Source organism: Ambystoma mexicanum, chromosome 5q (assembly GCF_040938575.1).
Source record: "Ambystoma mexicanum isolate Mex_15411 chromosome 5q, UKY_AmexF1_1, whole genome shotgun sequence".
NCBI classification, from domain to species: Eukaryota; Metazoa; Chordata; class Amphibia; order Caudata; family Ambystomatidae; genus Ambystoma; species Ambystoma mexicanum.
This window is the reverse complement of record NC_090933.1, coordinates 358,460,821-358,488,819: the sequence shown is the minus strand read 5'-3', so window position 1 is coordinate 358,488,819 and position 27,999 is coordinate 358,460,821. Positions and strand designations below refer to the sequence as shown.

The following is a 27,999-nucleotide window of genomic DNA, read 5'->3' as shown; positions in this document are numbered from 1 at the left end:
GGACTTACCGGGTCCTCCAAGGTTGAAATCACCCGGTAAGTCCCTAATTCGGGAACCCAGACCCGCAAGGCATTAAGGGGGTAGCCATGGCGCTAGTAGCGCCATGGCTACTCCCTACCGCGTAATGAGGCCCATCATCACTAGAAACAGACGAGGACCTGAAACCCAACCATATCACCTGCCCCCCAAGCAAGCATTGAATATATTTATTAACAGTCATTTGCAGATTGGAGAATTACTTTTGACTTGAACAAGCAGGGTTTCAAAGTCTTTGGACCATGAACACATTCCAATTACAGGCCTGCTTATGTTTTTTGTTATATTCAAATGTTTGTGTGCTGCACCTATCACCATCACAGTGGTCTTATGGTCTTATGGTGCAGAGGCTTGTCTGGATAGTGGCATAGTGTGCCTCCACCTGGGGTGTACCAACAATGGTCTGTTGTGGCAAGAAAATGAGGCAACAACACTCTTTAGAACAGTTACATTGCATCCGTAAACACGGCTAGAACTGCTTAGAAGTGAGTGTCAGTGGCGTTAGATGTATTGGTTAGGGGAGTTATGATGTATATCACTAGAACATTCGTCTTTTATATGAATCCACATAAGTAGATATTTAAATGTGTAGATTTTGTATTTGTGCTTCCGTGGATTGCGTAAACTCCACAATTGTTGTAATATAGGTATGAGAGATTGACAGATAAAATGACACTATTTCTCAGACTGTGAGAAGTATGCAAACCTCTTTATTGAATCATACACATATTCTAATAAGACTACAATGATGATGTCACTGAAGTAGGTGCATTCAAGAGGAAGAGAGGAATGAGCATGTGACAATTCCCCAAAGTGGATGGGAGGTCTGAAATGCCAAGAAGCTTGACACACCTATGGTGTGATTCCATAGCCTCACAATAAGGTTGCTGGAGGTGGATTTTGGTAATAGAGTGAAGAAACCAATGGTAATTAGTCTAAAAAGGGATTCTCATTTTATTTAAGGACTAACACAAGGGAAAGGAATGACACAACAACAAGGACAGAGAAAAGGCACAGAAGCAACATCAGGACTAGGGGAAAGGAAAGCCATCTACAAACCAGACTGGACTACAACAGATGAAACTCTTGTGCCCAGATGCTGAGCCAGAGCTGAGAAGGGTAAACGATCTGAAGTCCTGGTTACTATCTGATCCTAGCTCCTGCTGAGTGCCACTCATATGGGGAACAAGCCCAGCAGCATACCAAGACAGAGGTAAGAGGGATACTCACAAACTCACCAGCTGAAGATAAGTCCTGGTTTTCTATTCCACACTACTGCTTTAAAAAAAAACTTAAGTACATTTCCCTGCCAGTTAAATTAAATTGTACAGCCTTCAGTAGATAATGGATGGGAGGAAAGCTGCCTCTGTAGGTTATGAATTAACAACTTAATTCCCCAGGCTTTCACAGAAGCAAAATCAATATTCTAACAACATCTGGGATGTCTGTGTGCATTAATACTTCTTAGGTTGACAGAGGGTTTACAAGATCTGATGATCTGTAATAGTTACATGAAGGCCTCTAATGAGCATCTTCTTTCGTAATCTATAGGGGACTGAAGGTGAACATTGTGCATGAGAAATACATTCCAAGGAAGCCATGATTACATAATCACTCCTCAATTAAATGTCATTTTTACTCAAGCCCTTCAATTGTGCAGAACTCATTGATGATAATAGAAGTAAAAACACTTTGGCCAGAATCCATCCCTCTGAGTGGGTTTTGGTTTACACGCTCAAGCAGTAGGTTTTTCAGTGATGTGCCTCCAACATTATATTGTTCTTGCATTAACAATGTATTAAAAAATAGCATAATTAAAATATTTTTAAAGAACATGTGATTTAAGTTTAGTAAAAAACAATAGACCAATGTTTATTTCAGAACAATCATTCATATATGTATGTTTATTTAAAAGAGTGCCTGTTTGAATAGGGACATCATTCCTATCACAAGTGATTTGTTCATTCTAGGAGGACGGTTTGCACTTGCATTTTAGACTTGGATGAGACAGGGGTGAAAGACCCTGGGCCTGATATGTAAAGCATTTTTCAATGGGGTTTTCCCATTGGAAAGTGTTTTGGTAAATGAGGCCCCCAGTACATCGCACCCATGTTACCATTAACAGATGTATGACATGTTGGTCTTGCTCAGTTTGGTTGTGCCCATGGCAGAGGCTATACCTTATTGCAGGTATTGTGTGAGTACCTAACACAAGAGGTGCATTACTGCTGCTTTGTGACTGTATCGGATCGCAAGTATCTAGCGGAACTCCGGAAATATATAACCGCCTGTACCTGCTAGGACTCAAGTCACAAAGGAGCAGTAATAACCACCAGCCTTCACAAAGCACGCTCAGTACAAAGCACGTGTTGGCACCACTTAACCTCCGACGTGGGCACAACCAAACTCAATGAAAACAATGCATCATCAATCTGTGAATTGTTGCATGGGTGCAATATACAAGGTCTCTTAGCCTTGTCTCATGCATCTCTACACAAGGTGTTAGATGAGTACCTCTTCAAACACAGCCCCATTTGTGGCCCATACATCCACATGCACGTCAGAGAGCAGTGCAGCAGGGGCGTTTTCAGCACACCCTCACCTCTGCATGCATTGCATTTCATGTGTGTTTTAATCCAGCTTCTGTGTTTGCTTACAGGGACATTTATACAGTAACCCATTGTAGCGGAGACCAAATCTACGTTTGATACCTTTTCTATTTTCAAAGTAAAATATTGTTACAAAAGAGTTTGTTTCTTGTCCCTTAGTGTAGCTGGGGAGATTGTTGTGTTTTGGGACCATTACACTGTGGCTACTCCCTTGCGTTAAAGAATGCAAAACTGATCCTTGTGCAAATATTTAAAAAATGCAAAACAGATAATTGTGCATATATTTAAAGAATCCAACACAGATAATTGTGCAAATATTTAAAGAATCCAAAGCAGATAATTGTGCAGATATTGGTTTCCAGGTGAATTGTTAAATTTCCCGGAATGGGCTTCACCCAATTAATAATAGTAAGTGGCCAAAATTCAATAGAATGCAAGAAGACCCAGACAGGGAAACAATGAACCATGCTTGACAAGCAATGTAAAGCAATATAAACTCCCGTTCACATGCAATGCATTCCATGTTTGATGTCCATTGTGAAAACTCAACTAGATTGCAGTATTAATGGCTTAGCAAGCCAAACCTCAGTGGGCGTGTGCCACTCGTCTGCTAGGGGCTTGGGGACATGGACAGACAAGGACACACCTCGAGAATGGACCAGGCTACCAAGGCCTAGTCAGTTAATCAAGGGAAAACATGCAGTGCCTGAGATTGTAGTGTGTGTTTTATCTTCACTGTAAGATTTGCCTGCACATTGATGAGGTTTGGGAGTGTCTAGTGGAAGATTCTAAGGTGCTGGTGAATTGATTATAAAAACGACTGAGTAATTTTCATGTGGGTGCATCTGCCTGCCAAAAGGGAAGTTTAAAACATCTCTAAATGATGATTCAAAACAATGGCTACGCATACAGAGGGTATTAGACAACTAGGAAGTCATTGCAATGATCATGATTCTGGAGGCGGAATATTCACCTTCACGTCGTTCTTAGAATACTGCTATGGTTTTGGTGTAGCTTAGATTTCATTTTGCTTCACTTCTCCAGGAGCCAAACACATCCTGGTGAACAGACTTACCTCACAATACTTGCCTTGCCGACAGATCAGAAACACATGTTGCTTGTTGCCTCGTTTTCCATGTTATCGGCAGTGTCACTTGTGGCAAAATCATTAAAAACCAGACGAGCCTTACAAGCAGTGCATTCATTATTTTATTAATTTTCTCTTTTTTACATTTTGGGAAACATTCATCTATTTACATTTTTTATTCAGTCCACACACACACTAGATAGATAATCCTATGAAAATCCAGCTCATAACGCCATAAAAATGCTCTCCACCCATCTATCAAAACGCTTTCACTGATGTAACCTTTTTTTTAAAAAGAAAATTAAAACACTGTTAAAATCACATTGAGGAATGCAGGTAGGCCAGCGATTTACATTCCAATTCTTATTGTAAAGTAGGCAACCACTGGGAAAGAAACAGTTAATGCACAAAAATAAGTTATTTTTTTCCATAGAAGGTGACAATGCACACTCTACCTTTAAAGGGAACACTTATAAAAAAAAACGGAAATATATTACAAATAAATTAATTTCTTTTCACATTTTAAAAATCTTTAATTCATTTCATCATCATTCTTTACAAAAAGGAATAAGAGAACTGTATGGACACAGCTGCAAAAAAATATATAAGATATGCGTTTCTCTTAAACGTAACACAAGATAAAACAAAAGAAGTTGTTCTCCACAAAAAATGAGAAACCATCTTTGCATACCAAAGTTGAACAAAATAATGACTTTGTCACATCACATTAGGTTTGACTAAAATATGGCCTAAAAGGTTACCAGTTACACAATGTAGCAACATAGCTGAACAGATGACAGAAGAACAGAAGAGGCTTTTGAGCAGCAGCAAGCATTGTGGTTGACTAGTGGCATAAATACAAGTGTAGAGATGAACACGCCATTGCACGGATCATACAACATGGCAGGTATAGATTGTACACTGGTAAAATGATACATCAGAATGCACATAAATAATCGAGCATCCTGTATGTGGCCATGAAAGGTAAGCATCTAAGAATGAGTGCATGCCAAATACTTACAGCAAAAAAATGGTCTATAAATAACAAATACTGTGACCATCTACAAGACTAAAAAAGTCTTAACTTTTCCAGGATTGAACTGAAGTGGAGCTTTGAATCTGATTACGCTAAAGCAGCCACTTGCCAACCAATGCCTTCGCTTTCTTTGTGCAAATCTTAGTAGAATCGAATAGCAGTTGTCAATCTTATATCCACTATAGAGGTTCAATCGAAACTGACGATTCTCAGGAGCACGCAACACAGCGTGTTTAAGATGTGCAGCTGAGACTGCAGTTGCTGTGGTAAAGACCATTAAAAAAAGGGAGAACTTCTTATAGCATTTTAATAGATGAGGTGTAAAGTCTATTGTTTACCTAGATACCTGTAAACTTCCTAGCATTCAAATTCTCAACCCTGTTGGTCAAACTGTTCAATAATCGGCAGAGATGAATCACACTGTGGTTGCACTGGATATCTGATCTGTTAAGTAGCCCTTATTCTGTAAACCACAGCAGATGCACAGATTATGAATACATTGTTTTGATATTAATGGCTTTTAGAGGTAGCAAAGTCTCTAATGGTTTTCAAATGTCCTAGACTCAAAGAGTACAAACGTTTGCTGCCAGAACCTGTTGCCTCCTCTATTTCCTTTCAAAGAAAATCAAACTAGCACCTGACTACAAGACTGTATAAAAAGATTTGACCTGTTTGCTATTTTGGATTTAGAAAAGTTTTAAAATATTTTTTTCTAGGGACAGTTTAGAAGCATTTGAAGGAGTGATATGCAATGATTCACAGAAGATGTAGTTCATGCTCTTATTCCATAGAATATTTGAAGCCATATTTTATGGGGTGATTGAGAGACAAGCTCTTACCCCCAGCTCAACAAACCACATTTGGTGGTCTTTATTGAAATTAAGCCTCACCGATGTAGCGGAAATAGAAAGCTCCCCGCTTGTGTGAGTGCATGTATTTGTGTGATTTAAGGGCTGACCATAATATGGAATAGTTGGTGGTGTGCTGTGAAGGGTTTGAAGGAGAAAACGTGTACCTTTTTCATTAAACATATTGGTGTCTATTCTCTATGTAAATTGTGAAATAACACATTTAGCTAACCATTTGTCAATATTAATGTCCCAGTGCTGTCGATTATTAAGCTTGTTCAATTCAGAACCATGCCAAGGCATGGCATTGGGCGACTTCCCGGTTTATGTCAAGGACTGTATCCAATCTCAGTGCTCCGATACCAGAATTGTTTGTGTATTAACACTAAACATTGTGCTTGATTGGAGCACTTGGGTCTTTCCCATCGCTATTGTAATGCAGTTTATAAAGATCGGTGACTCTGTTGTGCATTCAGACCTACTGATACAACATAGCAGCCCTATGCTTTCTCCACACCATTGAAGGTAAGGTTCAAACTGTCTGGTCTTGTCTTCACTAGACATTACCCTATGTCCCTGGGTTTCCATATATACCAGCTGCCTGATTCATCTTTTTCTAATACAAAGAAATGTGTTGCACTGCATTTAGCCCTTTGGCCATTCAATTTTCTGTTATTTTCCTTATTTATTTGGAAGTAACCTTTGACAGTTTGTCAGTTCTAGTAGTTTGTAAAGAATGGGGTAGAAGATGCAAAGGCCTTAAAATGGGTGCATTTTGAAAAAGTTATGAAATGGAAGGATGTTATTTTAATTTCTAAATTCTTGCGAAATGCATTCCAGATTTTAGATCTCCAGACTGTGAAAGCCTCTAAATACTTTTCACTTGGGATTCTCTGAATAAATTTAACAATGTTACAGATGGCGAATACAAGGGATATATCGGTAATAAATCAATTAACAGGGAGGCCATATAAATATTTCATATTTAAATGATGTGATAAATATCATTCGGTAAATTGATTTAATCCACATATGAGCCTTGCATTCACCAAATGTCCTCATTTAGCAGAAGTCTGGAATTGCAGCTCAGGGAGCGAAGGTAACAAATTGTGCGATTCTGAAATTATGCAGCTAACGTCGAGAGTAGTCTAGCCCGAAATTGCTGAGTCTCCCAAAGAAACGCACCCACCCTAAAAGGCCTGTGGGAGACTGCAGTAGCTCATGGGCAATGCAGTGCACCATTTGAGAGGGACATTAGATTGAATTGAGTTTATCAGCCTATAAAATCTGACCTTTCGTCAAGTGATGTGGGGATTTTTCAATACCCTTTTTTGGGCATTACCACTGCTCATTTTCATCCACCAGAAAAGGAATGAGGCTCACTGTCCAACTCATGTATACGCACATTGACGAGGCCACAGGTTTAATTTGGTATGAACTACTGATATATACCTAAATATAGCATGCCTTCCTTGCTTTAGGGCGCATATTAAATGTAGCAGCATTGTGGGGCATGAATGCTTGGCTGCAAAGGGTTTGAGTTTATTTAAAAATATATATTTCAGGTAAAGTTTTTTAAATATCCCTTTGAGTACCCCTACCCACTGCACCTGACCCAAAAAAACATGAATTTGAATGTCATGTATAATAATACTTTTAGATTGCCCTGATGATGGATTGGTGGTCCGAGAGTTGTGTCTTTCAGAAAATGGAGGACAACAAGGCACAGTATGTAGACTACAGAACATCACATTCAGTTTTCAAGCACAGCTAGTTGTTGTGCATTTCAGAATTATCTTTCATAAACTCTACATGACACTATAGAACCATGTACACAGCAAAGTTGCTTTAAATATATGTTCAACAAAATCAGCATCAACAGTCGACATGACAAAGGCCAGTGAGAGAGGGGAGACTTTTCAAGGATCTATAGTACAAATCTATGTGCAGATCTAGGCCCCAACCCCACGTCATATTGGTAATGCTGGCAACTTTTTGTTGTCTTAAAGATTGGGTGATAGTTGAACAACATCAATTTCCTTAGTACTCATTTTAATCATGCTAGTTGATTGTCCTAATGTTGTGGAACTAAAAAAACAACAGAGTTACCTCATGATGAGACCTAGTGCATCCTATCATATAATAGAAATAGTCAAGACCTTTTTTTTCCGTGTTTGTTACTGCAGTGTTACGGATATCATTAGAAGACCTGAGAGTTGATAATCACTGCTAAGTACAAACCAAAAGGTGATAACTATACATTTACTAAACACATAACCAGCTACAAGCCCCAGATACGTTTGAGAATGTGTAGACGCATACATGTCCAATGAGAATCTTTTTCCTTTTCGCTATCTAAGCCCCCTCTATTGCAGCGTGTTCATTTTCATTGTTTCCCCTGCTGAAATACACATTTTTAGCCTGATTTTCATTTGTTGCACATCTTTCCCTTCCTGTGAAACTGGAAGGAGAGTTTTGGACATCATGCCATGCTTCCATCTCTTCAAAGGCGCACGGTCATCCATATGGAAGTGGATCTAAACTTATGAAGCTGCTTGAACAGAAGCTGACCCAGCTCAAATGGTCATATGTTCTATAATTATGTTAAGTCTTGAAAAGTAGGTCAATTCTATTGGTTATTTCGCTAAGGCACAATCTTCAATGAAGAATGTTCTTTCTAAAAACCTTTACTAAGGTTGGAAAAGGAAGACGGTCATAAAGTGCTCCTGACCAAACACCTTCTAGGGGTTTTTAAACCCCTAGAAAACTGCTGGCTGAGATGCCTCAACCACTCAAGCAAATGGATAACCAACCAAGGTTATTTTGAGAAGATTCATTACCTCTGGAAATGCCCGGGATCCACTAGCCTCCATTGAAAACTGAAAATTTACATTTTCTTAAGTGAAGCCCAAAAACAGGTGTTTCAAGTAGTGGATGTTTCAATTCATTAATGGGTGAAATTCAGCCTTTTATTTTTTTCATATTTTTTTCTTTGAATCAGGTGAAGTTCTTTAACTTCAACAAGAGCAGATGCACTTGTTTGGATGACCCATACCTGGTAGCCATTGCTTCTGGCACTATTCACAGACTATTCACTACCTTGCTGTCACCAAAGCTGTTCTACCTTTTGAGTGCACAGGAGACATCCCATGAGCTGGTACTCTCAGAGACGCTGCTGGATGGTTGAACAGAAGATTTCAGGGGATCCTGAAATTTCCATGCTTGTTCAGAGTCTTCTAAGTCTCCTATTTGAGTGTCTTGAGCCCCAAAAACAGCAATACTTATTCACGAATCAACCTTTCATCACTGGTGCATATAATAATTGTCTAGAGCCCATCATTTTCAAAATGGATGTAGTCACAAAAGCCCCTATTTCTGGTATATATTCAGAAACCTAAAAGCCAAGTTGTCCTGATTTCTCAGAGCGGATTTGCTAGTTGGAACTTTGGAGAAGATGTTATCATGTTTTAGGTGTGATCCTTTCTTGGGGAGTCATTCTGACATTTTAAAAGTAATTGACCAGTCTAATAAATGTATGTTTAGGACATTTTACTCTGAAATATTTGCATAACTTACCTCTCTAAATTTTGTCCAGAAGCCTTAAGGTTTCAGACTGATACAAGACCTCTGATCATATACTAAGTGGGAGATTTCCTTAGACTGATTGATTGCTTGATAGAAAATGACAATCCTATCAAAGTATTTAACATATTATCTCTCCCAATCCTCTCTCTTTGTTCCCTGTAGAGTGACAGAAATTAATTTCAATTTCCTGGTCTTAGCTTCTTGAAAATCATTGCTTTTATCTTTAAAAATAACCTCAAAGAAATGGGACTAGCTGCTTCATGTAGGGGTTTCTACAGAAACATTATAAGGTATTTACATTGGACATTTATGCAACTATACATATCCAATGGTTGCTCAGACTTGTGCCTTTGTTAGACCTTTTATATATCTATTGTCTAACTTTGACTGTGTGTACCCATTGTTGAATCAGTGGAGAGAGGCTTATACGGATGTCTATATGTCTATGCCAAATTCCCGATTTTCCGTCTTTCAAAGAAGGAAAATTGTCACTGTGCACATTTTATATGCAAAATGTTATATTGGGAGGTGGGACGGAAGGGCAAAGGGATGCTGGCGAGGGTTTCACAACATGGCATTCAATACCTCCTTGAGGGCGATGAGAATTGCATGAAGGGATCATGACTTCAGGGGGTGACAAATGTACCAGAATATGGGGATAAAAAGATTGTTTGGAAGCTTTTACAGCCCCATAGATTTGTGTCACAATATACTAGGTCCAGGAACACAAGGGACCCAGAGATGACAATTGGCTGTGCTAGATATCTGTATCGATAGTACAAAATCATTGTGATCTTTGTTTTAGGTATCATTTACAACATTTCAGCAACAGGTAAGTAAAATTCTCAGAGGATTAAGACGAAACCAACAGATCGCCCTCTGGTTTTACCAATATATTACATCGCAATTGGAATGGACAGTACATTACAAAGCTACATTTGCAATACTCTGAGAGAAAACAGTAATCACTCTTCTACCTTGTCTCGCAGCATACGGTTTGTTTATTCCACTCAATTTGCATTTAGAAAATGATGTTGTTTTATTGCATTGTAAAATCGTTAGCTCAATTGGAAGATCAATTTCACAATCTTCTGCTGATAGAAAAACATTTTAGGTGTGGTGGATGAAATTAAAAAGGGGCAGTAGTTTGTGTGGCCGACAGAATGTGCATGATAATCCTTTTGAAAATTGTTTGCTATTCATTGTGTCACCAGAAGGCTCTGCTTCTCAACTGAACTCACGTGACACTCTACCCTCCACACGGTGCATCAATCTTGCGCAGGGAGCGGTAACTAACATTTAGATTCAAGGGTAACTAACATCTGCTCCAAAAGTAGAAAAAAGAACTCGCGCTCCTTTCTTTGTTTTCTAGCAAGAACACAGAGTCGGACCAGAACTCCTCGGCGGTACTCGCATTTCATAACACCCTGTGGATCATTTTGCTAAACACTAATTTGCAAACTTCTGGGGCTCCAATCAACTGAGCCTGATGAAAATGACTGTTGGATGTGTCTTTCACGCAAGGGCATATGAGTTGCATTCATTTATATACACACGGCACGTCTTTGTGTCATTTAACAGGTGAAGATTGGGACATGGATTCAGTGCACAGAAATTCTGTAATGGCTATGGAACCCACTCGGACTCAGAGGTTTATTTATAGGGGTATTATGAGCTCACATATAAAGCAGTGGATTAACATGTACAATTAATTAAAAAGAAGAATCCTCTTTGTTACTGAACCATCAATATTTTCTAACAATACACTGTGTGGTAAATGTGTCTAGTTGAAGCACAGGAAACCCACAATACCATACACTAGCACACTTTAGTAGAACACTTTTACCACACTGTAGGTATTTACCACCAGATGGGTACAAGAGAGCTGATTGCTAGCCAGGTCTCTTCAACCTCCAATTGATATATACTTTCTTGTTAACAAGTCCTGATTGGCTGTTCTTCACTGTATACAACTAGGAGCACGTTCTAAGAAACTTCTTTCCATTTGTAGGGATAGGATTCCATTACAGAGCAGATTTGGAAGTACCATCCTGAGGCAGAGGTGTTTCAATTATGTCAATATATTGGCAAGCGCGGGTTCTCATTAGCAGTATTATGAAGGAGAAATGACGTGTGGCTTCAAGAGTTAACAACTCAATCCCACCCCTATTCATCATGTTGACTGGCTATGGCATTAGGCTCAGATCCATCAACAGTGCAAACCATTGTCTTAAGATGAAGCATCACCAGGTGGGACACATTATTTACAATTGGTAGCCATTTTGGACATTACTCTACTGATAGACAACTGTGAAGGAGTTTGCCAGTTGTATGCGCTTAAATCAAACAAAAAGTTCTTCATTTATAATGTTTTTTCCCGTTAATACAAACCAGGGAATGTAAAACAAATACTTAAATTAAAATGGTCCCAGCAAGAAGAAATTGGCAAATCACAAGGTCTGCTTTTCTTGTCTATGGATGGCCACTATATTGCCCTATGACTTTTTTCCTGGTTTTGGCAGGTCACTTTAAGTTTGTCTCAGATACCTGTTGCTGTTCTCACGGCTTACAGATTCTTGCTTTTTTAGTTTTTCTTTGTAATGTGCATATAAATATAAAGTGTTTCTTCTTAACATGAAGCATGGTGACAACATTGAGACATGTGTCTAAAAAGCAGCATGAAGTAATGGCAAACCTTTAAAAGCAGGGTTATAGGACAGAGGTTAAAGGTTCGACAACCACACCAGAGAGAAGTGGAATTTTAACTGAGATCATTAAAACAATGATCACCAAGGAAGAGAGAGAAAAAGAGAAAAAAAAGAAAAAATACAAATACTTTGTGTTTTTTTCTGTTTTATGTTCGTATGAGAACCTAGGGCCGGATTATATGAGAGATTTCCCAGGTCCTTGCAGTGAGGTTCATAGCCTGGTCTGGGCCTCTGGGATGTAGATCTCAATGCTGTCCGCGCTCTCTGTAGCAGAGTTCTGTCGGACAGATGTGGCACGCTTTGCAGCCATCAGGCGTTTCCGGGCCTCGTGGCGTTGTCTCTCTGTGCTTTCCAGAGATCTGTCACGAACAAGTGGAGCCTGACCTTTCGATGGCTTCTTTGGCACTGGAGGAGGGACCCTTTTCTCCTGATTAAAGCAGAAGTTTCATTAAGTTATACAGATCCTCTTTATACAGATCCTATTTTCATTGGTTTGAAGAACTGGGATATGCTGGCACAGTACGTAACAAATACATTTTGGAGAGGATATAGCAGCTATTATTGGCTTTGTATGCTCTGTAGGAATAGCTGTTGAATCTCATGCAATATTAAAAAGATGCATCATTTTAATGGAAAAGATATCATTTTTATTGCTTCCACACAATAGCTTGCGGGTCGAGGGATCTGAGATTTTGTTGCTTCCGACAAAGGACTCACTAAAGGTCGAATTTGGAGTTGTTGTGAAGAGCTAATGAAGAACCAACTCATATATCTACCTCAGCATGGTATCCAAAGTGCTGCTGACTGGAATGTAGGGGATGCCGGTACATTGACAAATGCAACTGGAGGATAAAGGGAGAAGCCTTGCTCTAACATCATTCCTGCCCTGTTGTCATGGGAGAAAGTAATCCCTGAGGATATATATTATGCTATTCCATTAAAAAACATAAGAGAGATGCTGAGTTCTGCTTAGTGAAGGGCTTCTCCAGACAATCATCTTTGATTGGTTGGGTGGGGGGGTAGAAACACATTATATTCCTATGTGAGTTGGCCAGATTGGGAATAGCCTATAAGGTTAAATAAGGAGTATCCCATGACAACAGGGACAGGGCTTATATGAAAGCTAAGCTCCTTCTTTCCCCTTTCAATAGCATTTTCAGAAATGCTGAATAGCCTTCGGGCAAACTCTACCTCCCCAATCAATCAAACATTGTTACCATGCCAATCGAGAATCTGTGGTCTTTCACTGAGCACTTCTAAGCATCTCCGCCTTCTGCCTAAATTGACCCCAATGCCTTTAGCCTTGTAGAAATCTCAGCTCCGGGAGTATCCACAGAGCATCATCTAAAGCATACTCAGAGGGACTCAAAGGATGATAATGCCCAATGGCTGGAGGCACATTGATTGGAGAAGCAATTGAACAATAAAATACAAAATAATATGTATGCTTCCAAATCTCCATGAAATTCTTTTAGCCACTAAAATTGCATTTATGTAGACAAAAGTACAAATAATATATTCACTGGGGGATGTTGGCAACAATGTCCAAGATGAGAGACCATATTGAGGATATTGGATAGTTGTCATTGGTGTCAGCTTCAAGTAAATTCATGTTATCTTTTCTATTAAAATAAAAGGCTAGTTTTCAGATGAGAATTGGATTCCCAGAACATCAATCAACCAAACTGTGCTTATTAAATTACATGGTACAATGGGGAATGAAAACGATTCTTCATACTACTAACAAAATCACTTCAACTTTTGCACAGCAAAATACATTTCCTGACTATGAAAAAGGTGATGAAAAATTACCCACGTACTTATTCACTAGTACACAATAAAAAAATAAAGAAACTACATTTCATGGATAGAGAAATATGTTATCTTTCAGAGAAGCCTTTGTACAGTTACAAAATGAGAATTCTGTGGATGTAAATAATCTGTTTGGTTATGTGTAGATGTTGCGCTTTGTTTCTTTGCATGCATAACTTTCAGCTTGCATGAAATTTAATTTGAACCTATCATATGAAACTTTTACATTACAAGACTGGACTATTCTAAACTATATGATGGAAATGATAGCGTCAGGATCTTTAATTGTCATGTACTTGTTACCCACACTTCTGCAAACTTGGCTTGTTTGAGATTTACATCTTTCTCCAAAGGAATAGGACCCCTTTGGCAAAATATCTGGAAATTGTCTACTGTGAATAAGGGAATTTTGAGATTGAAATTAAGGAAATACACACATTGTGTCTCGCTGGTATTATAGAAACTATACATCAAACATTCCACTACTCGATCATGACTATATTGAAATTCAAAAAAGTGTCAATAATAAATCTATTCAATTGAACTGACAGAATGTTTTTATGGTTTTGAAGTGCTGTAATGAATGTGTTTTGAGAAATAAGTACATGTTTATATTTCAAAGGAGAAATGGATATCATTCACCTGACACAAGGGATGTTCATTTAATGACATCAGTGCCCACCTGAGTATTGTGAGCAGTTATTCAGAATATTGCCTGACATCTTATCCCAGATGCCGAGGGTGATATAGAAAGCGTAAGAGCATAGAATATTGTTGATGGAAATGATGACTGAAACATGTTACACTATTGTGTTTAAGGTGCCAGAAGGGATGGGATTCCAAGTGGAAGTATTGTATGGAAATAAGAAAAAAAGGGTTTTATTCTAAATTATAATGGTGAACATGTGTTACCCTGATCAGTCATTTTCTGTGGAAACAGATCATTTTGTCTATTAAAAAGCTCTCCAAATTCTACCTATGGTGTACAAAATCCTAGATACACTATTATGTACAAGCATAACATTGTAGGTTTTAGTTACAAATTCAACATCGTTTGGTCACAATTAGTGGGGAATATTGAATTTAGCCCATAGTCTGACATGGACCCTTCAGTTAGCAGTATCCACATGTAGGCCAAAAAAGTCTAATTTCTTTCAGTTCCAAATTAGTAAATTAACATTTCCTTATTATGTGGGTTTTATTATACCTTACATAGTCCCTCAAATCAAGCTTCTGGCTTGATATTACAGAGTTTACATTGCAATCACTCATTATTTTTAAATGGTTTCAAAAGAACCAACATGTACATTGACAAACATTGGGGCATGGTGATTATTGAAATGAATTAGTTAACACAAAGTTATTTTAATTGGCAGTTTCTTAGTGCACACGAAGGTGAAATGGTAAATGTCAAAGATGAGATAGGAGGGACTAACAAGGAATTACTATTAATTAGACAATTAACATGGGATTATTGAAAGTAAAGATGGATTTGTGGATGTTATAGAGGGTTGATGTCTGGGGAAAGAAAATTATGTTTAAAAATATAAAGCTTTGAAAGAGAGGGTGGCATGGCTGAGATATACGTGATTTTCATGTGTATTGTTTATTGCTTTTACAATTTGAAAACTTACCTGGGACGCACCCAATCACTGTACAAGAAGGATCTAAGGATACCGTAAGGGAATAGGTAACCTTTTTGATCTTGTACATGGGGGGGTCCATAAAGGGAGATTGTAGGCTGGTGATTAGCTGTGATACATGAAGTATTGCCTGGAGGGGTGCTTTTCAGCTCCTTTCCTAATTGCATGGATGGCCAGGTGAGTTTGGTATGAGGAGTAGGATTGTTTCAGATCCTGGGAGAGTAGTAATAGAAGGCTTGTGTTCTCATTTGTTTCTTCTTGCTTTTCTTAGCTGCAGGATTTGCTATGTTCTTATACAGCATGCGTTTTCTGCAAAGTTGTTCCTCTGCTCAAAGCTGGTGGGGGTCTTTTTGCTCACCCTCATGTATGTGATGAAGCATATTTTGGATATGACACATACTTGGCGGGGCAGACAGCATAGACCTATTAATGTGAGGGTGATATGGGCGTCTTTTCAGACGGTTTACAGAGTTACACCTGCATGCAGAATAGTTTCCATGATGGCAATCTGTGCTAGGGAAGGCCAGAGAGAGGGGCAACTGCATCATCCAGGTGGGAGAGAATTATTTCCTGGATGAGGGATCTGAAATTTGAGGATGGTATGTATGGATTTACTTTTCATATATTTGGAAGCTGTATGGGTTTTCTTGGGCGCAAGTGTCTTGAAGCGGAGCTTGCCGCCATTGTACAATCTAGGTGACAGGGAATTGTTTTCAAGCAGCAGCTACAAGTTGTCTTGCTTCATGTCAATGTCACAAGTTTGAATCGGCCTGATTTGTGCTGTTGGCAATGAGGATGAGCATGTTGAGTATCAGATACATACTTGGAATCCACACTCGCATAATGCTATGTTATATTAATAGACTTTTATACTGCGCCAAATCATCACTGCAGTGGATTTAGAGCATCTATTGAGTTTAGATATTCTTTTTATTGATGAATGTCTTTGTTTGGGGAGAGCTTCAGAAGTAGCAGAATATTGCATGCGTAGTGAGGAACTTTGACTCCAAATTTGCCCTGCAGTTCTTCATGCAATTTAATATGAATAATGAAGATAATAGGGAGAGGAGGGAACCTTGTGCAATTGCACCCATGACTGATATGATATGCTGCTATCTGGAGGGATGCTGATTGGCTTGGTAAGAGGGCATCCGTGCAGGACTGTATTGATTAAAACACTTGCATGTTAGAGAGTGACACAATATTTGTGAGGGTTTAAGGTATTAAAGGCATTTTCCGTGATGTGCAATGTATCCTTGATGACCTGGATCAGTGCTTCTTCATTGCTGCTTTATGGTCGGAAGCCTGACTAATTTCCATGTAGGGGTAGAGGTGGTTGGTCTTGATTTGCTCGTGGTTGGGGAGCAGCTGCTTTCCTGATTATCTTCCAAAGGACAAGCAGATGGGGGTTGGTTAGTAATTTGCCAGATCATCTGGATCTTCAGGGAGGGGACCTTTGGTGAGTGAAGCATTGACTATGTTGAGAAATGGAAGGGGCGGGTCTCTAGTGAGAGCCCGGATAGTGGACATTGGGCAAATATCAGCTTTGTACAAGGTTTGTTGGAATGTTATAGCTTGGGCATGCCATTCTGAAAAAGCTTTTAAAGGTTGTCTATTTGGATGTGTTGTGGGTTGAAAGGGATTTTGCTGGTGTTTCTAAGTGCTCTTTAATCGTGTTAATTATTCCCATCAAGAATGTCCTGAGGGAATTGTATCTGGCAGTTGAGTGGGTGGGGGTTGTGGAAATGTCATTGGGTTGATAAGTAGATGACATTGTATGCACTTGTGGAAAGTTTTGAACCTCTCATTAAATAGAAGTCCTACCAGTTACAAATTCTTACTGGACGGGTTAAAGCTGATTACATTTGAATACAGTGTCAGATTTAGACATTATTTATCAGGTGGAGCGGCTGTATTTCTGCTGCACCAAATTCTCTTCCCACAATAGATTGGAGCACTCCACTAAGTGTTCCACAAAATCTGGGTATTGTCGCGATGCTAAATTCAATCTACAGGGTGGAGCTTGTTGTCACACAGATGGGGAATTAACCTGCAAGATGACTGGGTCGGTGTTCCGCGATCGTAATAGTGAGAATCTCGCATTGATCAGCCATAGATAGCATAGTGGACCATAAGAGCCAGTAATCTAGACGGCCTTAGCTTCTGTGATGGTGCGAGTAGAAAGAGAAGTCCCTCTGGAATGGGTGGAGTTCTCTCCATACATCCCTCAGTCTGAGATCTTCCATAAGGAGCAGGAGTGCCTTCGTTTTTTGAGGCAAAGCAAGGCTTAGAGTAGTTACCGATTGCCTATCAAGCATTGTTGAAAGTGTAACGTTTCTATCCCCAAACAGGTAGGTGTGCCTTTCGCGAGAACATGTGTATAAAACCCAGCATTATCTTCTGCGGGCCCATACATATTCAGGAGGGTAATAAGTTGTTGAAACAGCGTACCCTAAACCAACAAATACCATCCCCCTGGATCCACCAAGGTATCTAAAGCTATAAATGCGATACGCTTGTGAAACAAGATCGACACTCCCCTCATAAGTGACACGCCTAGCCCACGCATCCGCTTGCTAATTTCACAGATTCAACCTTATCTATGTGAGTTTCTTGTAGAAATATGATAGAGACCAGGTTAAGATCGTCCATAGAATGTTTGGGGATACGACTAACCCCATATATTTCTGATCTTTTTCAGGCAAACCTTCCACTCCTGTTCCAGGAACTAATACAAGATTACATTGATGGTCTAAGTCAGCTGTTTCTTGACTGGGGAGAGCAAATGCTTTTGAAATTAACATAATTCTTAGAGCATTATATGTATTCCAAAATCTACAAATTGATGTCGCTAAACTACACTTAGATAGACTTCACCGGACCATTTTAAAATGTATTTGGCACTTAGGATCACCCTTGAGAGTCCTTCTTTGATCCCTGGCTCAATGGGTTGAGGGGGTGCCTGCTGACCGCCCACATTTTACACATACTGGAGTGGATGAAACCAATGGAGGTTGAAAACTGGATGGCAACAGAGCAAGATATGGCAGGGATTCCACTAACCTCCTCGCCGTTCTTGAATCATGGCAAAGGAGGTCTTTACTAAAAGTGATTTGTACACTCCTCCTCTCATGGGATAGGGACATTTGCCCATGGCAAGTTACGCCAGGACTGGGCCTGTTTCCCCTATCATACATATCCCATACTTCTCCCTGGAGTGGCAGATTAAAGGTGTCAATAATTGGGCATGGGGATTGCAGATTATTTTCATATTGCGAATCCCACTTAATTTTGAGGAAGCAAAAGTAAGATTCAATGTGGGAGAAATGTAGACATTCCATTATACACGGATTAGGTATTTTGCGTCCCACCCGAATACAATGCCATCGGGAAGGAGACAACTACATCACTGGAAAGACAATGCACTGATGGGGAGGCCAGGTGTCAAATATTCAGACATTAACGTTTGCTACGAGGGAACAATCAGTTAAAATAAGCCCTCGGGGTTGGGCTAGGATGTGGGCCCGACCACCAAAAGCCTCCAGTTGCACCATGATTAAGGATTGCACCTACAAAGTCATTTATAGGTGGTATCCTTATTCTTGTAATCTTCATTCTCTTCAATAAGCATGTTCCCCTTATGCAGGAGAAATTGTGGCTAACAAAGAACACTAGGCCATTTATGGTGGTCATGCTCCTAGTCCCAACTGTAATGGAAGGAAATATTACCTGGGATAAAAGAGATTGGAGGCCTAGAACTAGATTTGAACCCCAGGATATTGATTTTGGGGGACATCTCTGAGGGTGGTGATTATCCAATGACGGGTGCCTTGTCAATCCTGATAACACACTTACTGACCCCAGCAAGACGTTCAACGGAACAACTGTGAAAGGATTCTGGAGATCCCCAGGTTTCAATTTGGTGGTATAATGATTGGGAAGTGTTTGCTAGGCAAAAATAACTCCCTCATCCACAGACAATCTTGACAAATTTCATAGAAGATGGTCCCCAATCATAGACTACTTTACAGACAGAGAATTGTTTCTCCCTAGGCCTTCCCTTCTAAAACATGCCTCCATATGCAAAACAATAGAATGCATTGGGGCTTTAGCTAACAACGAAATGCAGTGAGACAAAGATCCAGGAGTGGGTTAGGGGACATACGTGTGATGAGATCTCCTATTGGATTGAGGTTATTTTATTTCCATCTTTATTGTTCATTTTATTTTGAAGTTGTGTTCATAACACAACATAAAATTATGTTTCTCAGAAAACAAATAAATGATCAATGGACTGGAGAGCTTGACATGGGAACAACTTCAGCAACACCAATGTGTCTTTCAAAGCTACTACACTGGGTAAGCGAATGCTGGTACCTGCAGCACAGAGATGCAGCAGTATATTGAAGATATTCAAGTTTGTGCTAGTGAGGATGGAAGGCATTATCTAGTGAAATTCAGGGAGGCGCTTATCAAAGTCATCAACCACTAGGTCTTCCAGGAGAATTTCCAGGCTGCCCTACCCTTCTATAAATATAGCCTTCATCTGTATGTGACCTGCATACAACCTGGGTTGTGTTTATCTGTATCCTTCATCTTCTGAAGCACATTCTCTGTTGAACCTTGAAAAGCATGTATCATCAAATTTCAGTGCCCTTTGGTACCCTTCTGGGCAGGATGCAGCTGCCACCAATCTCAGATAAGTGAGTAAGTACATAAATAAATATATGGGGGATCATAAAAACATTGGGAGAAAGTAGAGTGATATATTGCGGACATAGCTTTGGAGAATATGTCCTTCCTGGTAGCCCCTACTCGCAGAGGTTTATTTCAACACGGGTAAATTACGTGTTTTTGTAAAAAGTGGAAAGTGGACATGGTTGATTTCATTAAAGATATTCATGAACACACAGAAGTCAGCCACATGTGGGTTTGTAGAGATATGGAACCAATGAAGTGTTAGTGAGGGGAGTGGGCTGTTAACAAGATGTGCAGGTGTGCAGTAAGGTAAGTATGAGTAACACTTAACCGCATTAAGGGTGGATAGTACATCGATAAAACGGACAATGATGTGTGATGGAAACAAATAAAGGGTTGGAGGGGCACTGCAGGAAGACTTTGCACAATTGTAGGAGCAAGATCCAAGAACAATAAGTCCAGAGTGTTGACTATATTCCACAGTAGTTGTTGTCACCTTCTCTTGTTTCCATCAGACAGAGAAAGGACTCCTTAGTGCACACGCCCCTGGAACTTCATAGTACATATGGGGCCTATTCTTCCTCACACACCATCTCTAGGATATTGGAACTTCCATGGTATGTTTTCTGCTGAGTCATTAAATGGAGCTGCAAGAATGAGGTGGCAGAGCTAATTTTGTTACTAATCGAAGACTGTGGCCCAGTCAGGAGGCTGTTTTGGCGTGTTTGAATGGGTACTTTTATTATTTTATTTCACTTGTGCTTATGACTTGGTTTAAAGGGATGGGCATTACATTTTGAACCTGGTTTACCATTATCCCAGAGCATTGTGGCCATACTCAAGTCTATAAAGTGCTCTTATGCTAGTGGTGATGGACATCACAGCATTCATGTCTAGTACAATGATAGTTTTTGTGAAACCATTGCTGATGACCCTATCTGCCTAACTCTCCTGGTCCCATTGAGATGACACGAGTGCTACGACCATTTTCATCTTGCCCACTAGGGCCACCATGTTGGCCCGAAACCCCCTGCTCCTTTTGTGGCTAAGTCTCTACAACTCTTTGTAGGCTATGTCGATGGGCAATAAGTTGTTTAGAGAGTCAAGCAGTCTGATTTAAATTGTGAGGGCCATTGCCCAGACCTTACATTTTCCAGTGGGTTCCCAAGAAATGCAAATGGTAAAAAAAAATGATACCCCATACCCACCCCACCAGTGCTTCTAAGGCATTTTGTGAAGGCAGTTCCTGAGAAGTGAACTGAGGGCTGTTCTTCCTTGTTGCCCGAATCTCCCCCAACCGAATGGATTGTGTAGCAATCGTTACGTCGTTTAACACTTTTTGTGGATGTTATTTTGTGGATGTGAAGGGTGAGGAAGGTTCCTTTCCTGTATTTGCTCCTGTATTTGTGAGGTGATTACCAGGTTCAGTGGTGTTTTCTGTGCTTCCTTAATTTTCTTGGTAACACCTCCTAGAATGTGCAAGTAAATTGAAATTGTTCTTTATAGCAAAATATTGTGCACGTTTGAATTATTTTTCATTCGAAAGAGTATCCAATTTCTAAAGCTCGACCCCCAAATTAACAAAAACACTTTTCCACTACATATGGTTCCCAGTGGCCTTTAACACAAAATATCGCGAGAAAACACCACCCACTTAATATCATAGGTGTACACATTAAAGATTTCAAATTACATTGAAGAAAATGGGGATTTCTGTCTTACCTGTAAAACATATTTGTAGACCGGAGAACCTTCTCCAGGGACTGCCAAGGGGTGCTTTGCTCCCATTTTGAAGCTGGGAGATTCTGAGAAGTGTAGGAAAATCTGGGATGCCATGCTGTGCAACGCTCCACACCGGAAACCAAGGGTGCGGTGGTGGAACTAACTAACGTGCTCGCACAATTCTACCGCTGCATTAACCCGGCCCTGTTCCTAAACAGCAACTTGTTACAAATGGAGGAGAGGAATAGGGCAGTGCCACAGTGGCATCACCGACTGTGTCCTGCTTCCTTGTGTTGCACGCATTCTTCGAAACCATGCATGCAAATGGCTCGATGTGCACAGAGTGGTACCTACATCATACCACTGCACATGCAGAGGTTCAATCCACAACAGATCACGTGGATTTTATTCATATATCTCCAAACTGTGAGGTCTCTGATCAAATAACATTTTATTAGAAGAGTGAGTTTTCAAAACGAGAAAGTAAGTTTGTAGTGTTTCTTTCACCTACAAGTCTCCATTGTCTGCTCAATCTCCCATCCCAAAATGTGATGTTATCGTGGTACATATTACACAATTACCTTTCTTAAAAGGCGCCTGTCATATGGTACCAACAGTCAAATCCATATTCAAGGAATTTGTACTGCCATGGTTAGCACAGGCAATACCTTATCTCTGACATACAACCGTCTCCAGCTGATCCAAAGTACTTTTGACTGCAGCAGTTAGCAAGCATGCCTGCACAATACACACTTCTCCTGAGGCAGCCCCAAGTAGTCCAGGATGATCTGCCAGTTCAGTAGTTACTACTCCATCACCGCCCCCCCCCCTCCCTGAGTCAGATTCATGAAAGAGTGGCTTACAATGAATCTTTCCATTCCAATATGGCTGCTATTGGCTATGCACCATTATTGTCACATGGCTGTGAATTTAAATATGGCAAGTGGTCACCGTGGGCCAGTTTGGAGGGCCCTTGTCATGACCAAAGGCAATCCCTCTGTCAAGGTGACCATGGATTTTGCCCACTAACGGTGGCTTGGGGTAACATTGGGTGTGGCAGAAGGCATCTCCCTGGCAAAGTGACTACTAGCCAAGGCCAGTGTCCCATTAAGTTTGGTTAATGGTGCAGAGGGTGTGGCCAAATGCCATGCTTCATGCAAAGTGACCACTGATCCTGGCTGTTCATGCCTGGCCCATGTGACCACTTGCCACTAGAAGTGGCTTGGGCCAAAAGACCATGCCCCGTCAAAGAGACATGTGGCTAAGGCCACAGATGCCAACCTTGGGCAGTGCCCAAAACAGGTGGGTTAGGGTGGCCTGGGCAAAGCCATAACATGGACATACCTCTATGGAAGGTATGGGGGCCCAGGTCAGGCCCAAAGGTCATTCCCTAGGGAAAGCCACCACTAACTATGTCTGCAGGCCATCGTCATGGACCAGGTCATGGTGGAAATTCATGCCGTGGCAAAACGACGACAGGCCATTGCATAAAGCCATGCCCCATGCTCAGGAAACAGTAGCATCTGCACTCTGGCAGCACTGCTTCCTGGCCTTATTCCTCGTCCAGTAATCTCTCCCACTCGAGCTTTCCCAGATAAGTACTTGCAGTGGCTGGGTCCATACCCCACCCCCAATTCCTTCATTCTTTGAAAGTAGCCCCCTATAATTACTCAGCGATATCTCTCCTCTCTAAGGCTCCACGGTCACTATCCAACCGAAGGTGGAAACTGTTAATTACCACCTTATGTTACTGAGGCAACCGTCTTGGAAGCATAGCTCAGGGGCAATGAGTCGCCTTGGAAGCAAGACGACACGGAGCAATACAGGTTCGATCCCCGGGTCTGCGCTTAGAAACCTCTGGGTATTAACCACATTATAAATAACCAATTACAATTACAGCTTCCTCTGCCCTTTGAAGCACAATGTGCCTCAATTGCAAGAGCTATTATCATGTTCCAAGATCTATCTTTCAATCCTACAAAATACTGAGGCATGCATATTAAACAACACCCTGAGACCTATGTATATATCTCCAAGATGGAGGAAGCGCCTTGGCCCCCAGTCAAACCTAGGATCATTCTCCAACTCTTCATTCTTACAAAGCTCTTTACGGAAACTGACCCGCTCACGCATGCAGCACACCTCAAGCTACCCTTTGAAAACCAGTCTGCGAAATAAAATACATATCCCTAAATTCAAACCTACTTGTGGCCGCCAGACAATGGAGCTTTCTACCAGAAAGCGTCGCTGGCATTAACGATATTTTTAGCGTTTAGGAACAGGATTGCAACCTTCATATTCTGACATTCTGCTAACCCAGTGTAACTGCCTCACCCACCTGATATCGTTTCAAATCTGCAACATTTTAGCTAGAGGGCTTCTATACCTCTGGGTACTAGTGCCTAAGAACAACAACAACACCACAATGCCTCAGCAGCCACACATCACTCTGCAGCCAAACATCAATCAGCAGCGGCACATTACCCTCCACAGCCACACACACATCATGCCACATTACACACACAATCCACGTCCCCGAGGGCTACCACCCATCACATCAAAGACACGTGACCCTCTACAGTCATACATCGATAGCCACACTTAACCCTCCACAGGGGCACATCTCCCACAATAGCAATGCACCATTCCTGAAGTCACACATCACCTAATTACCACACGCACACTTCATTCCACCTTCTACAGCTGAACATCACTCATTTCACCATCACATCAAACCTCCCTCCCACATCACATCATGCCATGCCACACAAGAGCACTCCATTCCCCACACCATCGTGGCTTGTCAACGTACATCACGCCACCTAACCGGGCCCAGCATCGACATCACCCCCACATCGCCCACATCGCCCTCCATGCTCTTCACTGCTGCATCACTCCATGTGGCAAAGGCTGTACCTACCACCCTTCACTGACATACAGCTCTTACCCCCACAGCAAGCACCATCTCACACTGGAAGAACTGACTTTTCTATCTGGAACACATGTTTTCATAAAGTTTTCTTTTCAGGACTCGCACAGTTCCCTGCAAGGACCATGACACTATTAAGCCGGGCCAGAGATTATGATAAGAGCCAGCAAAGACATGGCATGACACACCTCCTGAGGCCTGCGGTGGAATGTCTAGAGACAGAACTGCACCATCACTCCCACAGGGAGCAGATGGGGAAGGCCTGCAAGTACCCTACATGCCCGTCAGGACTGCTCACCTGCAGACCAAAGTGGGGAGTGACTATTGGCACCCAACACCTAGCCTGGCAGCACCTCAACAGACCATGGCATTCCTACAGGTAAGAGGCGGCTTCACCTTTTTTGTAACCAAACGACCTGCCTGAGAGCATTGAACAGGAACCCCACAAATGCTCATATATCACCTCAAACTTGGATCGGGATGAACTGGTGGGTGGTAGGGGTCCCTGACCCGCTTGGCCAGACTGACCCCATAGGTACTCAACCCCATTCCAGGACTTTTCACCACACCGATCCCTCAGGTCCACGTCATGAAATTCTAACCACAGTCTAGTAGATTGGTGGTCCCTGGAAATGGCTATTATTGGCACAAGGTCATATAAATGCTAGAAGGGTTCTTTGTAATTACCATGCCACATGAGATAAAATGTGTGGGTGGGGATGGATCCTTTGACCTGCCCTAGCACCAGTGTGGTTGTCCCAGGACTGGTAAGGGTGCCGCTGTTCTGTGAGCACTGTGTGGGAAGCTGTGATGGGAGGGTGGTTGTACTTTTACAATGAACTGGTGGCAGATGGGAATGGCAGACAGAATGGCCAGCAATGATAATGCATGTATGCTACAGCGTTCTTACTGTATATTGCAAACCAGACAAGCAGATGTGCTCCAGGGTTCATTCCTGCTAGTTCAGAATCCCGGGGGTCAGCCGACAGTGGAATGGGGGTGAGGAGGCAGCAGGGTTTCCGGAATGGAGCGTGGCACAGCATGGCTCGCCGACTTCTTTCCCCTCATGGATGGCAAGCTCCCAGGGCATGAATAGTGCACACTCGGGGTACCGCACAGGAGCAGAGACTTAAGGGCCCGATTATGAGCATGGAGGTCACGCATTTCCAAATACCCCCCGTTTTACCATTCCACCCGATCATGGGTCTTGCAACCCCTGGACGAACACAGTGCCTGCTTGTGAGGGGAGTCTCGATCTTCAGTGGCGAGAATAGGAAAGGCCGCCTTTCGGCATGCACCGCCACCACTGTCCAATGACGTTCTATGTGACCCCAGAATGGGGAGTAAGCAAACCCCTAACTGAGGCGGTGACTTATTGTTAGTTATCACTTGCGTTAAGGGTAATTAAGTTGGATGGTGTTCTCAATGCCAATAGCTCCACACTCGTAATGAGGCCCTTAGTATCAGGCTCCCGCATTTCACACATGCATGTATACAAATCCTTGAATGTCATGCTTGCGTAGTCGCTAAGTGACCCTGTGTTGTGTGTAACACCTTCAACCAGCCCTGTCTTTTAAGCATCCAATCTCTGCATGGGAGGCAATGTACTGTAGCGGAGAAGCCATGTCATTCTGACACATGTCATTGGGGTGGACTCTTTGCCATTGAGGCATACATTCCAACATTATCCATTCCATGTGGGAGACGTCGGTCCAGTCCTGGCTTTAACTTTGCATTCTGGGACTTGTAGTTCTGGATTTCCCCATGATAAATACAGCACTACAAGTCCCTGAATGTAAAATTAAACACCAGATTTGATAAAGGCAAACCGCCGAAACACGTGTCATGAAAAGGGCACTATCATGAAAGATACCTACCTATGAAACTTAACTTTGGCGCATGGTCTCTTCCAGTATTTTTCTATATCAAAGTTAAAACCACGCCTGGACTAGAGTCCACCAAATGCAATGGATAATGTGGCCATGTATGTTGAGGAATATCAGCCCAAAGACTGTCACGTGTGCAGCAGCATACCTTATTATCAAGGGGGTCCATCTGTTTCCAATTGTTGGCTTTTAACTGGTGAAGTTCGTCGAATTTCATACTGATGTTTTCAATGGAGAGCTGCAGCATGTCCCAAAAGCCTGCCAGATCCTGCGACGTTGGCCTCGGGTGGGCATTGGGATCCTACAAGTTAAGGAGAACACGCCATGAAAAGTGTGGTCTGCTCCTTCGGTGTGATGTGTGGATTGACCAGAGCTCTGCTGCAACGTGAATCCAGGTCACACCATGCAATGGAACCACTGCTCACCTTGGGGGCAGCCATAGCACAAACATGGTTCCATGTGTTTTGTTACCAAAAATTGTTACAACAAAAACATTTTTACCGACACTTTATTATCGAAAAAATACCGATGTATTTTTTATTTTTTTATTTTGTCCCCCCATAAACTCCTCTTTTTACAATGATTATAACACCACCCAAACCCGCTTCGCACCCTTTTTAATCCAATATCCCACCCCCATATATATATTCAATATACATTCGGTATTTTATTGGTATTTAAGTTTATGTAAACATGTTATTCGTTATTTAATTTTCGGTAACAAATATAGAAGGCCTCAAAGAAATCACAAAGGACATCGTATTTTCTTAAACCAGGCAGCAGGCCACTGTTTTTTTAAACTAGCTTTATTAAAACTCGAGAATGAAGCATATTAGCAAACAGTGGCTGCGAGCAGATACAAACAAAGTATTACAGCATAATTGTATCTGGTTAGATCGTAGAGTTTGAAAAGCATTCCACATGCAGGGGTGCACATAGGCTAACATTTTGGTGGTGCTAACCCTCCAAATGTTGGGAAAGGCACTAACTTCAGAGACTGTGGGTGAGGGGCAAACATACTAGTCTGGGGGCATCTAACTTCTTTACGCATTCTAATGAGACTATTCTGGTGAAGACACAATGTACAAGCAGGTAACTCCTTCATGTCTGAAACCACGCCCTTAAGAACTGCTGTGACAATTAGCTGTCTTCACCCCTCCCCTTCCAATCACCCCCCTGGCATGCAAGTAGTAACCCCACATCACGATTTCAATTGCCTAAAAATGTATGCATATGAATGCAGGTGCTAACAATGAAATGCTTTACATTTGTAATTGCAAGGTCTTTGTTAACCTAGAACCCGGGTGCCGTTTAACATCTGTGTCCTGTTCTGTCCGGCCTCGGCTCTGTAGGTCAGCCAAGTCGAGTTAACGTAGTCCAACATTTTCAGAGGGGCGGGG

General features: G+C 41.4%; 1 protein-coding gene across 8 annotated transcripts in view; it reads right to left on the bottom strand.

Annotated features, from left to right (window-relative positions):
* Positions 1–3,836: 3,836 nt before the first annotated feature.
* Positions 3,837–27,999, bottom strand: part of DLGAP1 (DLG associated protein 1) — a 2,039,252-nt gene continuing 2,015,089 nt past the window's right edge. For 7 of the 8 annotated variants that reach the window (XM_069620841.1, XM_069620840.1, XM_069620845.1 and 4 more), the window contains 2 exons: positions 26,748–26,900; positions 3,837–12,336 (listed from right to left, as the gene is read on the bottom strand). In XM_069620841.1, the coding sequence (XP_069476942.1) occupies positions 12,121–12,336; positions 26,748–26,900 (369 nt within the window). In that variant the 3' untranslated portion in view covers positions 3,837–12,120. Of the gene's footprint in view, positions 21,532–26,747; positions 26,901–27,999 lie in introns of all 8 variants that reach the window. The other variant, XM_069620846.1, reaches the window with a different exon arrangement.